The sequence below is a fragment of the Thamnophis elegans genome, chromosome 6, assembly GCF_009769535.1.
Source record: "Thamnophis elegans isolate rThaEle1 chromosome 6, rThaEle1.pri, whole genome shotgun sequence".
NCBI lineage: Eukaryota > Metazoa > Chordata > Lepidosauria > Squamata > Colubridae > Thamnophis > Thamnophis elegans.
The window spans coordinates 7,922,878-7,939,637 of record NC_045546.1 but is presented as its reverse complement, the minus strand read 5'-3'; the positions used below and the strand labels follow the sequence as shown (position 1 = coordinate 7,939,637).

The following is a 16,760-nucleotide window of genomic DNA, read 5'->3' as shown; positions in this document are numbered from 1 at the left end:
GAGGGGGGAGAGGGAAAGGAAGGAAGGAAGGAAGAAAGGAAGGAAGGAAGGAAGGAAGGAAGGAAGAAAGATACCTAGTATGTCAGGATTTGTTACTTCGGGGCCTTCGGGAGATCAAGAAAGCTTATGGCTGCTCTTATAAATAAATAAGGGAACCTTCACTTAGCAACAAGTACTGTAAGCCATATGGTTCCTGTCCCTTTTTAATTTCCCCCCCTGAAATTTTTACCATTTGGGACAGGAAACACAATAGCCTTTGTCCGCCAAAATAGAATCCCTGAAGTGTCGTCTGCAGAATTATGTCCAGCTTTCTTGCGTCCCATGTAAAAGATCACTTATGAGATGAACCCATCCTTCTTGATGACAAACACCAATTTATATTCTTTTCTCTTTCACATTCCCTTGATGACCATCAAAAAGGAAGTGAAAAAGCTTTTTTTTTTTAAAAAAAGAAGAAAACTGGAGCATGAAAAAAGACAGTCACACTGCCCTGAAGGAAAATGTTAGTAAGAATTAAGTCCAGTAGAGCTGAGCCACAAGTTCAGTGATGGCTACCTTTTCCGCACCGTGCCCAAAGAGCACCCGAACCCCCAAAATGCAATGTGCATGTGCCCCACATATGTGCCCCCACACATGCACGCATGCACGCACCCCCGCATGGGACCCTCCTCCCATGCATGTGCACGCAGCCCAACGCACATGCCCCGCCCACCGTGCATGTTCAGCAGAGATCCAAAGTCCAGCTGGCTGGCGATAGGCACGCGCGCATCAGAGCTGAACTGGGGCGACGGCTCGCATGCCCACAGAGAGAGCGCTAGCATGCCACCTCTGGCACGCACGCCATAGTTTCGCCATCACGGCTCTGGTTGCCTCCTCTACCTTTTGGATGAGGCTGGGCTCTTAGGTTTTCTTGAAGACTGACAAAACCATCAGAAAACCAACCAGATTCCATTGAGATCTCTAACAGCCAGAGGGGAAAAAAAAACAAGTGACCTCAGAATCTACAAATATTTTCCAGAAGGGAGCCTTTTTTAAAAAGTTATTTTTTTAAATCCGGCCTTTATTATTATTATTTTTATAAAGAACTCAAAGCGGTGGGAAAAAAATAACGAATACTCCTTCCTCCTTCTATTTTCCGTACAACAATCACCCTTTGAGGTGGGTTGAGCTAAGAGAGGGAGTGATTGGTCCAAAGTCCCTCAACCGGCTTTAATGACAAAGGAAGGACCAGAACTCACCGTCTCCTGGTTTCTAGCCTGCTGTCTAAACCACTAGAACAAATGGATTCCCAGTGAAAATACTTTAGTAGGGAAGAGGGGAGAAATGCGCTGAGCCATGAGGTCAATTATATTCTTAAATTTCATTATCTCCCCTGGTGTGATTAGACTTCTTGGAGATCCGTCAACTCCAGGGCTGTAACATGTCCTGAAGTAATTTTTCATTCTCCAGTAGATGTTGTTGAACAGGATTGCCATTCCAAGAATTATCTGCCTGGCTTAGATGAATGACGCTTGGCAGCCCCCTTTCCACACCCCGTGCCAAAACCTTGTCAATAATCCCATAATCCATGCAGAAAGGAGCAAACAACCCCGCATTAGGTGTAAAAGATGACTCCTTATAGGGAAAGCTTGCTAAAAGAAATACAGCCAGGGAGACGAAGAAACTGGATTATCCCAGCGTACGGAAAAGATGAGAGAAGGAACACAAGGGAAAGAAAATGTGCGGTGTTATAAAACTCCACACATCCATCTGATGCTGGAAACGTGCCCAGGTTTGAAGAGCCCTTACGGACTCGCTTGGTTTGAGTGCTATTTTCTTCCAAATTCGGCTCATTGTAGCGCAAAGTGAAGATCGGTTATTACTTCAAGATCAGCCTTGCTGTTCTTTATTTAGTATGCACTCAAACGACCGCTTTAACGTATCGGGAGGAACGATCATTTTAAGTGGGTTTAATCCTCTCCCACTGGCAATGTTAATACAAGACTGTGTGCACTTGGTGTGTGATTGTGTGTGTGCGTGTGTTAGAGATAGATGAAAAAGGGAATGACTAAATCCACACAGAACTAGCGAATCAAGGGCTATTACTTTTGAAATTTCCATATTTATCTTGAGGAGGGGGGATAATATGCCTCCAAATGTTTGCTGCAGAAACAATGGCAGGAGAGGAATATATCTATATCTCTCTGACTTATGAGCAACCAGAAAAATATTTATTGGGTTCAGAAAGCGCCAGGCTTGCCCCAACTTAGGCTTCTAAGTAAAAAAAACAATCTTTAGCACTGTTGGGTTGAGAAATATATGATTTACAGGAAGCCAAGTGAAATACAGTAGTGCAAAGCCAGAACTGAAATTTGCGTGGCAAAACGCCAAGCGAAAGGCACTTCCCATTGCTGGTGTTGTCTGTCCTCGTCCCCCGCATCAATTTCAAAGAAGATGCTTTAGAAATGGCCACTCTGATTGTAGGCTGGCTCGCAGCAACATTCTTCTCATCGTGGAGCAACCTCGAAACACCGTCTCGGATAGGTACTTTCACTTACTTAACATTTCCTCTGCCCCGCAAGTGCCCCCAAGCCAGTGGTGGGTTATGGCCGGTACGCACCAGTACGGGCGTACTGGTGCCTGCTGGGAGCACCAGGTACTGTTCCAGTACGGTGCTTCAGAGGGCCCACCTGCCCGCCCGCCCTTATCTATATTTGACCCAACCAGGCCATTTGCGCATGTGCATGGAGCGTACGGTGCCTGCGTGACGCTCCGCCGAACTGCTGGACTGTTGCGGGTGGTGGGTGTGCATGCACGCGTGCATGTGGTGGACACCCAGCCCCGTCGCAGCATACCAGTTGTGACAGGATCCAGAACCCACCACTGCCCCAAGCGCTCCCACTCTCACCGACTCATCCAGTGTTCATGGCAGACTGGTACCGAAGTGATTGCAAAGAGCAGGCAGGAGGTGGCAGTTCTGACAGAGAGGCCTGATCAAGCAGTCCTATCCTTAAGTTCTTAAGAGGGTGCCCATTTTGTCTTTTTAAAATAATCTATACAAGGATAACACTCACCCCCTTGAACTACCAATTAATGGCAGAGAGGATGATCGTAAGAATGCTTCTACTTTCATTGTTCAGATATTTCCATCAACCCTCATCAACCTGCTTCACCCGTTCACTTTTAAAAACCCACACCACACATGCAGGGAGGGAAAAGTTTTACCTCTCCATGTCTTAACGGAGTAATTATTCTTCTTGATACTCCCATGCGGAATAGTGTTTCTGTGGCCTGCAGGCAAAAAGAGAGAATATTTGAAATAAAGTGTTCTGTTTTTTCAAATTACAATGTTCACAGGGCATTTATTTATTTATTTTAAAAAAACCACCCTACTGTGGAATTCAATGGGCTTTCCTCTTTTAATAAACAATTTGGTAAAAACCCTTACTATTCATACTACTATAATATTTATACCATGCTCCATTTTCACTGGCAGAGGCATCACAAGCCAGTCCTTCACTGTTTCCAGGGCGGCCCTGCAGGCCAGATCTAAGCACCCCATGAGCCGGATACGCCCCGGGGCCTTGTGTTTGACACCCCTGGTTAACATGATGGAGTGGATGGTACAAGGGTTGTCAAGAATAAAAATGCATTTCAATCCGTAAACCCACAAAAATCCCTTCAAGGCCCAGTGGCTTTGGTATTAGCCCAACATCCCCTCCAGAGGTGGTATTCAGCCGATTCGGACTGGTTCATCCAAACTGGTAGTGGAAATCATCGGTGGGCCAGCCCGCCCACCCCAGCTCTATGCTGTCCTATTTAGGCATGTTTTTTTAGGCCGGGCGCATGCATAGGGGCGCACGTGCGAGCAAAGTGCATGCGTGGAAGGCCAGGTGCATGCACAGCAAACCGGTGGTAACAAAATGTGAAACATACCACTGATCTTCTCGCCCCAGACCCAGGGATTTCCCACCTTTAACCTTAGATGAAATAGCTTTTCCCATTGAAGACTAATGGGCAGTAGGGACTCACAGCTCCTATTGAAAAACTACCTGCCATCTATGGCCAACGAAGCCTTCACACAGCTTTATTTTCTGTGACAGCTACACCCTGTCATAGATCAGCAGGCCTTTCAGCTACTCACACTTGCCCTAATCTTTCTGCTCAACTATTGCCATGCACTCTCCATGGGAAGCCTACTCAGTAACTTCACACGGTCCAGAATCAAAAGGCACAGATGATTGATGGATATGGTAGACATGTCGCAGTATGCCCATGTGGCATCACTGTTTCACAAGCTGCATTAGCTGCTGGTGTGCTTTCAGGAGCTGCTATGAAGCCCTACATGGCATAGAACTAGGTTACTTGAGGAATCAGCCACTTCTCATAGTTTCTACCCATTCAGCAAGAATTGGCAAGGTGGCACATTTTGGGTCCCTTTGATTAACCAATGCCCCCTATCAGGACCCAGGACTGTATTGTCCCTCGTGTAGAGCCTATTCTGTGAAATGTGATTCCCCCATAGATTCATGTAGTTTCAAGACCAAGGATGCTCCAGGGAGCCTTGAATATTTCCCCAGACTTTGGGGAAAAGTGGACATAATTCATTTTTTGTGCATTGTCTAGTTGCAATTGTTTATCATTGTTTTTGTATGGTGAGCCTCCAAGTGTCATTTGTGTGCCAGGTAGAAGAACCTAAACCTCTTGAAATAAATTAACTACATTTATAAAGGTAAAGGTTCCCCTCGCACATATATGCTAGTTGTTCCTGACCCTAAGGGGTGGTGCTCATCTCCGTTTCAAAGCTGAAAAGCCAGCGCTGTCCGAAGACATCTCCATGGTCATGTGGCCGGCATGACTAAATGCCAAAGGCGCACGGAACGCTGTTACCTTCCCACCAAAGATGGTTCCTATTTTTCTACTTTCATTTTTACATGCTTTCGAACTGCTAGGTTGGCAGAAGCTGGGACGAGTAACGGGAGCTCACTCCGTTACGCAGCACTAGGGATTCGAACCGCCGGACTGCCAATCTTTCTGATCGACAAGCTCAGCGTCTTAGCCACTGAGCCAACACGTCCCTTAACTACATCTCTAACCAGCTTTAAATCTATCTCCTGGCTACTAATTCAGCACAAAGTTCAAATGTGAAAGAGAAAATTCAAAATTTCCCAACAAAGATCATACTTTTCTCAACATTGCTAACACTAATGAAAACAATACTACAGAGAATGGTCAAACAAAACACGGCTTTGATCATGATACAAAAGAATTCAGTGGTTAGAAGTTACAAAAAACTCATATTTAAGAATACCGTGGGTTTGTTAATGTTTAAAATACGTAGGAAAATATTTTTTAATGCATAATAATAACCCTGTTTTTTTTTGCTTAAAGTGGTTTTTTTAAAAAAAAATGGATTACATGTGTATCTTATCTCCTAAGTTTCAGGAACTCTTAATGCATTTTTATTCCTTTGTACTTTCAACCGTGGGTGATGGGGGGCAAAGAATCCATCTGCCTACTCAGAGATCTTTATTTGCTCATTTAGACCCACCAGAAGTTGCAAGCCAGTCTCAAGACTTAATTCTACATTCCCTTGAAGATTAAAAGGGTGACAACTGCATGCAGCCTTTTTGTGTTCTTCGAAACCCATTTCTTTCATCAGTTCTTCCTATGGGCATTTTGAAGATGCTTTGGCAAAATAGAGCATTCTGCCAATACTGCTAAAGCTTCCTTTGTCTCTATTGAGAACCAATGATCTATGTAACTTTCCTTCTTCTTCAAGTGATAAAAGAGAACTCCTTTAATATACTTGCACTCGCAAAGCTAAAACTCAGTTGTCAAAGCTCCTTAGATAAAAGGATGTTTCACAGCTTGGGTGAGCCCAGAACTGTGGCGTTCTTGATAGAATCACCATTCACATATGCTAAGAAGATTAAGTATATTTCTGAAGTGTTCTGTTTAAAATAAAGTTTTTTGGGGGGAAGGAGGCTTATCACAGTCAAAACATCTCAATAGTTAGCTTTCTTTTTTTTAAAAAAAAAGGGAGAGGATTATGTAATTAGATAAGACAGAAGATGGAATTTCTGGCAAATGAAAGGCAGTATGCAAAGAAACGTGGCTGCATTACAAAAAATGGGAAGAACGGATTTTAAGAGAGAAGATCTAAATATATATATATATATATATATAAACAATGTAGGGGTTGGAGAGATTAAAAATAAAGAGTAACTGGGTTTAAAGAATAATATTGGGGGGAAAAACAAACACGGTCCTGGGAATAATCATGCAGTAGATAGAACATCCCTAAAAATCTCTTTCAAGTGTTAATAGTATAATAATACACTGGCACAAGTTTGCGGCAGCTCTGCAAATCTGTTTCAAGGGGGGAAAATTAAGTCATAAGAGCTTAAAAGTTAGAAATAGTCTTCCCTAGCAAATTCGAAAGACATAATTCAAAAGCGCATGTCTGTTGAAGAAAGTATTTCTTTCTTCAAGTGAGACAGCTCCTTTAGTTCCTGACGTATCATTTGGGGGAAATGTCTACCCTCCACAGCATATACTAGAGGTGCCTGGGAAGAGTGCCATTACATGAGAAAGTTCCCCTAAAACAGGGGTCAGCAAACTGCGGCTCTGGAGCCGCATGTGGCTCTTTCCTCCCTCTGCTGCGGCTCTGTCACCGGTCGGCGCCGAAATTTTGAGAGGAGCTTCGGGGGGGGGGGGGAAGTACAGTGTGCCAGGAGAAGACTCTATGGCAAGGGGGAGGGTTTTCCAGTTTTCTCCACCATTGATAGGGCTTTTGGTTATGACAGGTAGAGGAAAAAATATGCCGCACTAGGAGGAGACTCTGTGGTGGGGAACTGAACTTCCGGTCAGCTCCAGAATTGAACAGGGGGCTTCCAGTTAGGACCTTTGTGGCTCCCGGTGTTTTCTTTTCTGTGGGAAACGGGTCCAAATGGCTCTTTGAGTGGTTAAGTTTGCCGACCCCTGCCCTAAAACATTGTCCTGTTCCATCTTAAAGATTTGCCAAAGGCATTTTTTTTTCAACTTTGCTCATCAAAAATAATTTTAACATTATTTGTATCCACCTTCCCACCTTACCCCAAGATTCCCCAATGAACATCAAAATTACAATGAAATAGAAGTTATAACTAAAAGGATGGCCAATAATTATATAACAGACGACCCTCACCCTGTCAAGGATCTAGAGGTACTTCTCTCTAATGATCTAAGCCCGAGAGCCCACTGTAACAGCATTGCCAAAAAGATGTTAAGAGTTGTTAACCTTATTGCGAAGTTTTTTCTCCGGGAACATTGAATTGCTAACTAGGGTATACAAAACCCTTTGCCAGACCAATTCTCGAATAACAGTTTTTTCCCCTGGAGCCCACACTATATATCGGACATTAATATGATTGAGCAGGTCCAGAGGTATTTCACGAGAAGAGTCCTCCACTCCTCTGCTCATAATAGAATTCCCTATGCCCACCAGGCTCAAAATATTGGGCTCGGCCAATCTGGAACTGCGTCGCCTGCGGTCGGACCTAAGCACAGTACACAAAATAGTCTGTTACAACGTCCTACCTGTCACCGACTTCTTCAGCTTCAACCTCAATAATACACAGGCAAGCAATCGATACAAACTCAAGGTAAAGCACTCCAAACTCAATTGCAGAAAATACGACTTCAGCAACAGAGTGGTCAATGCCTGGAATGCTTTATCCCAGTGTTTTTCAACCACTGTGCCGTGGCACACTAGTGTGCCGTGACATAGTGTAAGGTGTGCCGTGGGAAAAACACTTTATATATAGTCAATATAGGCACAGAGTTAATTTTTTTTAACATTTTCTAATGGTGGTGTGCCTCGTGATTTTTTTCATGAAAAAAGTGTGCCTTTGCACAAAAAAGGTTGAAAAACACTGCTTTATCCGACTCCGTTGTTACATCCTCAAACCCTCACAGCTTCAACCTCAAACTGTTTGCCGTGGACCTCACCCCATTCCTAAGGGGTCCTGAAAGGGGGCATCCATAAGCGCACCAGTGTGCCTACGGTCCAGTGGTGGGTTTCAAAATGCTTTCGAACCTACTCTGTGGGTGTGGCCTCCTTTGTGGGAGTGGCTTGCTGGCCATGTGACCTGGTGGGAGTGGCTTGCCGGCCATGTGTTCTCTCTCTCTCTCTCTCTCTCTCTCTCTCTCTTTCTCTCTCTCTCCTTCCTTTTGTCTCTCTGTCCCTTTTTCCTTTTTCCTTTCATCTCTCTCACTTTTTCTTTCTTTTTTCTTTTTTTCATTATTTATTTCTTCCTTTCTTTCTCTTTCTCTTTCTCTCTCTGTGTGAGTCTGTGTGTGTGTGTGTGTGTGTCAGTGGTGGGTTTCAAAAAAGTTTGGAACCTCTTCTGTAGGTGTGGCCTGCTTCCTGGTGGAACCTCTTCTAACCGGTTCGGTAGATTTGACGAACCGGTTCTACCGAACTGGTGCGAACTGGTAGGAACCCACCTCTGCTACGGTCCCTGTCTTACTGTCCCCATTTATCTGTATTTACTTCATTGTCCATGTTTAAGTTCATACTTATACCTGTTACCTTGTCCATGTTTGACAAACATACAAATAAATAAATAGTGAATAACCTCAAATGAGATTATTTAAAACAAAATATTGCAAAACAATTCCCTAAAAGCAGCGATTGCCTGTAAATCGTTTCCATCCAGCACCTAAATCTAAACTAATTTGGGTCATCCCCCACCTTGGCAAAATAAAAGGAAGCAGAACTGTTCCTTACTGTGAAAGAAAGCATGAGGTTATGGGAAAGTAGCAGGAAATCTCCATGAGAACTGTGTCCTGTGTTATATAAAGCAGAGGTCTCCAACCTTGGCCACTTTAAAACTTGTGGACTTCAACTCCCAGAATTCCCCAGCCGGTCATGTTGGCTGGGGAACTCTGGGAGTTGAAATCCACAAGTCTTGAAGTGGCCAAGGTTGGAGCTCCCTGATATAAAGATAATGCACTGTAGAATACATATAATAAATATCCATAACCATCATCATCATTCTGGCCCTTGTCTATCTACTGCAAGATGAAGGTCTCTTCCACATGTTCCCAACCTATAGGTTTCCAACCTATACGGTCCTGAGTTGTTGTTTTTTTTGCCAATTGGACCCACAATATTTGCTGATGTCATCACTCCATCTTGTTTTAGCAATAGCAATAGCACTTATATGCCACTTCACAGTGCTTTACAGCCCTCTTTACAGCCTCTTGCTCCCAACAATCTGGTTCCTCATTTTACCCACCTGGGAAGGATGGAAGGCTGAGTCAACCTTGAGCCTGGTGAGATTTGAACTGCCAAATTGCAGGCAGCCGGCAGTCAGCAGAAGTAGCCTGCAGTACTGCATTTTAACCACTGTGCCACCGCGGCTCATCTTTCATGGACACGTTTTAATCAAGTGGAATCCATTCTATGACTGCTTTGGCCCATCTGCCATCAGTTCTTCTTGCTGTGCGACCAGCCCATTTCCATTTCCATTCTGGGCTGGTCGCATATTGTTTTAGGCATTAATTAATTCAACAATATATTGAGGCATACACTCTGTTTTCCAGTATTAGCCAACACCATTCCTCATGCCTACAAATGTCAGAAAAATACTTGTTCTACCTTTCAAATAATTGTCAACATGTCTTGCAAAGAAACCCAGGGAGAGATTTAATGTGGTCTTAAGGACAACTGTAATCACAATTTTGGTTAAAAATTCTGGATAGGAGCCAGATCGTCCAATTCTCGCCCTTCCACCAAAGAGCATCATTAAATTTAAACAACACACACAAGTCCAAAAGATGCGTGCGTATTATGCATTCCTGGCCCCAGCCCAAGTCATTAGCCAAATAAGCAGTAATTAAATCCAATAGAAATGGATTTTTCACCTAGGGTTGCATTTTGCTTCATTAAATACCAGATGCAAAATGCCAACAGGTGACAGTGTAATGTTTCTGCATTCCATTTAAACAGCACGCCAATTATTTTTCAAGACAGTATGCCAATTATTTGGTTGAGATCAGATTCCTATCAGGCATGGCATGAATTCAATCAAGTATCTCCAAACTCATTATAACCTCTAATTCTATTATCTGAGAATATATATTTTTTAAAAAGCTAACACAACAGCTCTCAAAGACACAACATGTTATAAGTTATAATCTGACATCAGGATAAGGAAAGATTGGAAGTTGAGACTTTTCCAAATGGAATGCAAAACTGGGGAAGTTCTTTAAAAACAAATAAATAACTAGAAATTATAATTTGAAGGACGTTTCACACACAAAAAGTATCAGCAGTTGAAATAGTCAGGCTTCCATATCGTTTGTGTCGTATATTCCATAAGTCACATATATAAAATGGTTGGAAACATAAATCGATTAGATAAATAAACTATTAGGAACGTAATATATACTGTATCTATGAGAGATGCACATTTGTTCCCAAGAAGGAAGAAAACAAACAAACAAGGGCAAAAGTAAAAACAAGTAGTCCTTGATTTACAATCCCAGTTGGGACCAGAATTTCTGTTGTTAAGCAAGACGGTTAAGAGAGCTGCGATCAGTTTTACAACTTTCTAGATAGGTTCTCAGTCAATCAGGTCGTTTACTGTATATACGAATTCAAACTGCAAAAATATGCATCTTGTCCAACTACCAATGATTTACTACAACTTCACAGTACACAATAAGGGTTACAAATTGCATCCAATTTGGGTGACCAATGAAGCTTTTTTTTTAAATAGTCATATGCCTCACAAAGCCTCCAAATTAATCAGAAGCAGAACAAGAAAACTTTAAATTATTTCACGTTTCTTGGAGTTTCTGCTGCCTTCTGTCTAGACTGATGGCTAATTAGAACTGAATCATTTCTGACAAAGGATGCGTGTAATCTGATATAGAACTAGCTGGTGCAATATTTACTTTGGAGTACCTTCAAAGTGAAACTAAAGATTTACAATCAATTGGGTAAAATAGTTAAAAGGCCAGGCAACCCATTCCTATGTTATAAAAGTGTTTCCTATTTGAAAAACTGACCTCTTTTTTTTTATTTAATCTACTGGGCTTTATAGCAAGGCTTAGAAGAACAAACACTGAAAAATTCCATGAAAATATTTCAAGTATTTGCAAATGTTTTAAATGCGGTAGGAATTTTACATCACTGAACATTGTTCTGTTCATTATACATATGACACAGAATTATAAATGTATTGCACACTAAACTGATTAACATTCTCTTTCCTAAACTTCTATATATGGCTTGCATAAATAAAAAGTTAGGCAAGAAAAAGTAAATGACCACATATAGAATAGTTGGTACCTGCTCAACAGCAGTAACCATGAGAGGTATCTAGGAGTCCTAAAGGTAAAGGTTTCCCTTGCACACATCTGCTAGATGTTCCCGACTCTAGGGGGCAGTGCTCATCTCCGTTTTAAAGCCGAAAAGTCAGCACTGTCCGAAGACATCTCCATAGTCATTAGGCCGGCATAACTAAACGCCAAAGGCGCACAGAACGCTGTTACCTTCTCACCAAAGGTGGTCCCTATTTTTCTACTTGCATTTTTACCTGCTTTCGAACTTCTAGGTTGGGAGAAGCTGGGACAAGTAACGGGAGCTCACTCCATTACACGGCACTAGGGATTCGAACCGCTGAACTGCCAATCTTTCTGATCGACAAGCTCAGCGTCTTAGCCACTGAGCCACCACATCCCTGCCTAAAAGTCGTAGTCATCACTTAAGTATGACCGAGCAGTGTGTGGCAGGTGCCAAAAAAGTCAACACAGTTCTAGGCTTCATTAACAGTGGGATATTATCAGGTCACAGATTGTTGGGGACAATATGCTGACTCTATAAACTGCTTAGAGAGGGCTATAAAGCACTGTGAAGTGGTATATACCGTAAGTCTAAATGCTATTGCTATCAGGTGAGGTGTTAATATCACTTTATACTGCTTTGGTAAGACCACGCTTGGAGTACTGTTTCCAGTTGTGGTGGCTGTGATGAAAAAAAGACGCCGAGACTTGGAAAAAGTGCAGAAAGGAGCAGCAAAGGTGATTAACGAGCTGGAGGCTAAAACATATGAAGAACGGTTGAAGGAATTGGGTATATATCTAGTTCATGAAAGGAAGAGGTGGCATGATAGCAGGTCTTCCAATATTTGAGAGGCTGCCACAAAGGGGAGAGGATCAATCTATTCTCCCAAGTACCTGAAAACAAGATGAGAAGTAATGGATGCAGCTTAACAAACAGAAATCCAACCAAGAATTAACAACTAATTTACTGTCAGTGAGAACAAATGATCAGCGGAGCGGCTTCCCTCCAGAAGTTCCAGGTGCTGCATCACTGGAGGTTTTTAAGAAGAGACTGGGCAGCCATCTCAGATATGCAACACAGAGGGAACAAATTATAAATTTTATAATAACTTGGATGCAAAATTTAAAGAAACACTCATAACACAACAGTGGGAAAAATTACGGAAGAAATCTATTAAGCCCATTGCAGGTTGGAACTCAAGAAGGAAGATGTACAAAACATTCTATAGCTGGTACACAATTCCACCAATAATCGTCAAGGAAGCCAAATTATATAGAAATAAATGCAATGAGATTAATTGTCAAGAGAGCCAAATTATATAGAAATAAATGCAATGAGACAGAAGGAACATTTTAACATTTTTAGACATGTAAAAAAACCTCAAAAGTTCTGGAAAGAAACACACAGCACTATTCGAAGAATTTTAGAAATCAAATTTCATATAAAACCACAATGCTTCCCATTAGGCATAATTCCAAAACATACTAACAAAAAATATCACCAATTACTAAGATTTATGTTCACAGCTGCATGGATAAAGTTAGCACAAAATTGAAAGAAGAAATATGTTAACAATGATACTATACTGGGAACTTAAACTAGGAGAATATCCAGTAATGGCAAAATGAAAAAGAACAAAACCTATATTCAGACGTTTAATCAAATTTAAACAATAATAGCTTCCATATACTCTATATATTATACACAAATCAAATATAAATATGTAGAGTATGGTTTTAAAGAGGAAATAGTAACTAAAGAAGTAAAATTAGAAATACACACAGAAAATAATGTGCCAAATGTGCTTTTTCAAGAGGCAACTGGACTTTCTGGTTTTTCTTTCATAAAATAATGGTTTATAAATATTGTACATCAGCCAGAATGTACAACGAAGGGGAAGTTGTAAACTAAATATTTATCCATCATGTTTTAACAAGTTTTTTTCTTTTGTATTTTTAACCAAAAGAAAATGAAGATTTCAGCACTTAGCTCAGGAATTCAAATCCTTTCTTATATTGTTAAAATTAACATGCTTTGTCTTTTAAGCTTAATCATTATCAATCACAAGGAGAACTGTACAATCTTAGGGATCTCCTTTGCCCACTTACTAATATTATATTTCTACATCACTTTTTCCCCCTTTTCTCTTTTTACTTGCTCTTTTTCTTCTGTTTTAAAAAAAAAATCAAACAAGAATTTAAAAAAAGAACTTGGCTTTTTTCTAAGGCAGACTTAGTAGAACTCACTACACATGAGCTATTCTGTGATAAATAACAATATTTTATCAATTAGACATAAGGCATCTGAAAATGCAAAAAAAAAAAAAAAAAGACCATGGTAACAAAGCAACTGTGGCAAGAAAGGTCATAAAATGGAGCATTTAATGAAACACAGTGCAGTGGTTAAAATGCAGTACTGCAGGCTACTTCTGCTGACTACTGGCTGCCTGCAATTTGGCAGTTCAAATCCCACCAGGCTCAAGGTTGACTCAGCCTTCCATCTTTCCGAGGTGGGTAAAATGAGGACCCAGATTGTTGGGGGCAACAGGCTGATTCTATAAACCGCTCAGAGAGGGCTGCAAAGCACTGAAAAGCGGTATATAAGTCTAAGTGCTATTGCTAAGTGCTATTAACAACTGTTGTGCTTAGAAAGAGAAAATTTGTCATAAATCAAGGACTCCCTGTGATCTATTCCCAGTTGATCTGATTTAACTCTAGTTCTCTCATCCCGCAAAACTGATCTGTTGTTGGGGGGGGGAAACAAAAGCAAAATAATGTACTGGAGAAGAAAAGCAGCAAGTCAGTCTGTTTGTTTTGAAAACAGTCTCTGGTAAACCCACCAGCCTGATTATCATCACCAAAATCTTTGAAGACAGACGTTAATGGCTGACAACTTTATTCCCACTGAGGCAGCTCAAATTTAACATGGGTGGAATATCCATCAAAACAATTTCTTTTTTATATATATATATATATATATATATATATATATATATATATATATATATATATATATATATATATATATATATATATATATATATATATATATATATATATATATATATATCTGGAATCAATTAAGATGTGGGGGAAGTTTCCAAAAAGGCCACCCATTAATAAACACAAAATAATTTGTGTCTGCTGTCTTGTTTGTGATAATTTTTTATTGCTACCTCAGTTTCAGATGTCGTGGTAATGACTTCCACATTCTGATTAAGAGATGAATTGAAGCCACATGTTAAAAGACTCTCACCAAAAGTGCAGGAGTAAGCATAATTTTTGTAGCTACTGAAATACTGACAGCTAAGGAAAGTGCTGCCTCATGAACTATTTTATTTTTAATTACTTAGCCAACTTAGCTCCAAGGTTTCGTAACCTGAAGCAATAAGCCATTGTAATAGCTCCTAATTGAATACCTTCAAAAGAAAATTAGCTAACCCTTCAATGAGAGGGTATCAGATTATAACATCTATCAAAGAGAGTCAGTGTGCTCCTGGGATAAGGAAAAAGAACAAATTTCTCTTACTGTATATACTCGAGTATAAGCCTAGTTTTTCAGCCCACTTTTTGGGCTGAAAAAAGCCGCCTCGGCTTATACTCGAGTCAGTGAAAAATTTGCCCGAAATGGAGGAGAAAAAGGGGCGGGGCCATGCCGCTGGGTGACACTCGTGAATGGCCCAGTGCCCCTGTGAGTTTCCCCTCCCTCTGTGTCAGTTTGCCGCGCAGCGCGCACCGCACCATCCCCCCTCCTCACGTTCTAATGTAATGCAGGGCTGTCTTACGATTCCCCTTCCTCCCCCTCCTGCCGCTCTGCAACGATGTCCCACCTCCTCCTTGTTATGGCAAGCAGCCACATAGCGATGTCCCACCTCCTCTGGTACAGTGATCCAATGATAGGAATCACTGTGCCGTGTGTCATAGGAGGCGGGACATCGCTCCCGCGGCTGCACGGGACATCATCATCACAGCGGGACATCAGCATCATGAGGTGAGTGAAGTATTTCATTGAATACACCGCTAGTTTACTGTTTTTCTTTGAAATAAATATTCAAAAACATTATTGGTATCTATTTTTATTTTTGAAATTTACCGGTAGCTGCTGCATTTCCCACCCTAGGCTTATACTCGAGTCAATAACTTTTCCAGTTTTTTGTGGTAAAATTAGGTGCCTCGGCTTATATTCGGGTCGGCCTATACTCGAGTATATACGGTATTTGTTATTCTTTTTTTATTGTCACCGCAAATTAGCCAAAGTTTAGGTTTAAAGAAGGTAACAACTATTTTGTGTTAGAGAAAAGGAAATAACAGCCATATTGTCCAGGACCTCAGGATAAAAATTATGGGTAGCATGGAGAGAGAAGCAAATAGTATGTATTTATTTGTCTCTCTCTTTCTCATTCTTGGCTGCGGCAGAGAATTCCCAAATACATTAAGCAGATTTTTATCAGATGACTTTATTTGGCTTTCCTATAAAGAACTGAATATTTTCAATGGTGATTGCTGGGAAGATAGGCATAAGAAGGGAAAAGTTAAATCCAATGTGTATTTTAATACACATCCACCCACCTAGTTTATATTTGTCAAATTAATGCAACCAAATCAATAGAATAGATTAGGCAAAATTCAAATACCGATCATTGTTTGCATTTTTCTGAACTGTGTTGCAATTCTCGGTCAAATGTTGTGCATAGAATATGAATACATTAGAAATAATTTATGCCATTTGTTCCATTATGAGAAATTGCTTGCAAAAAATGTATATGTTAGGAGAAATGGATCTGAAAATGTTTACACGATTTTCGTGGGAGAAACTTTCGTGCGACATTAAAATAAAAAGAAAATATTAAAATGAGAGATACTCAAGTTAACGCACTCATTTATCATTTACAGACTATTAAAGACTGAAGACCAGAAAACACTGTGCAATTGTCAGTCTCCTCCCATCTGCCTAATTTTCTCTGCTGCTATTATCAACTCTACCTTGAAGCATTATTTGTCTGTAATAGACTAAATATTTGAAGATTTAATTAAGGGCTAGCGCAGTGATGGCTAACCTTTTCCAGACCAAGTGCTCAAAGGATATGTTTGTGCGCGAATGAAAGTGTGTGTACGCAAGCCCACAAAATGCAATGCATGTGCAGCCTCCCATGTATGTGCCACGCCCCATGAATGCATGCACCCCCATGTCTGTGCCCCCTATGCATCCCACCCATTTGCTCATGCATGCCCCCCCATTCATGTGCCCCTGCATGCACCCCGACCCCCCTCTCATGTGGGGCTTCCGCCTGTGCCCCACTCCTCGCGCATGTGCAGCCGAGACCCAAAGACCAGCTGGCCGGCGGGAGGCGCAAACACATGTGTGGCGGAGCTGAGCTGGGGCAACATCTTGTGTGCCGACAGAGAAGGCACTGCCATAGGTTCACCATCACTGATCTAGTGCC

At 41.2% G+C, this 16,760-nt stretch overlaps 1 protein-coding gene across 2 annotated transcripts in view; it reads right to left on the bottom strand.

The window, feature by feature from the left end:
- Positions 1-16,760, bottom strand: part of TMEM135 (transmembrane protein 135) — a 170,666-nt gene that overhangs the window by 98,818 nt on the left and 55,088 nt on the right. For both annotated transcript variants that reach the window (XM_032219345.1, XM_032219346.1), the window contains exon 5: positions 3,205-3,270. In XM_032219345.1, the coding sequence (XP_032075236.1) occupies positions 3,205-3,270 (66 nt within the window). The remainder of the gene's footprint in view (positions 1-3,204; positions 3,271-16,760) is intronic.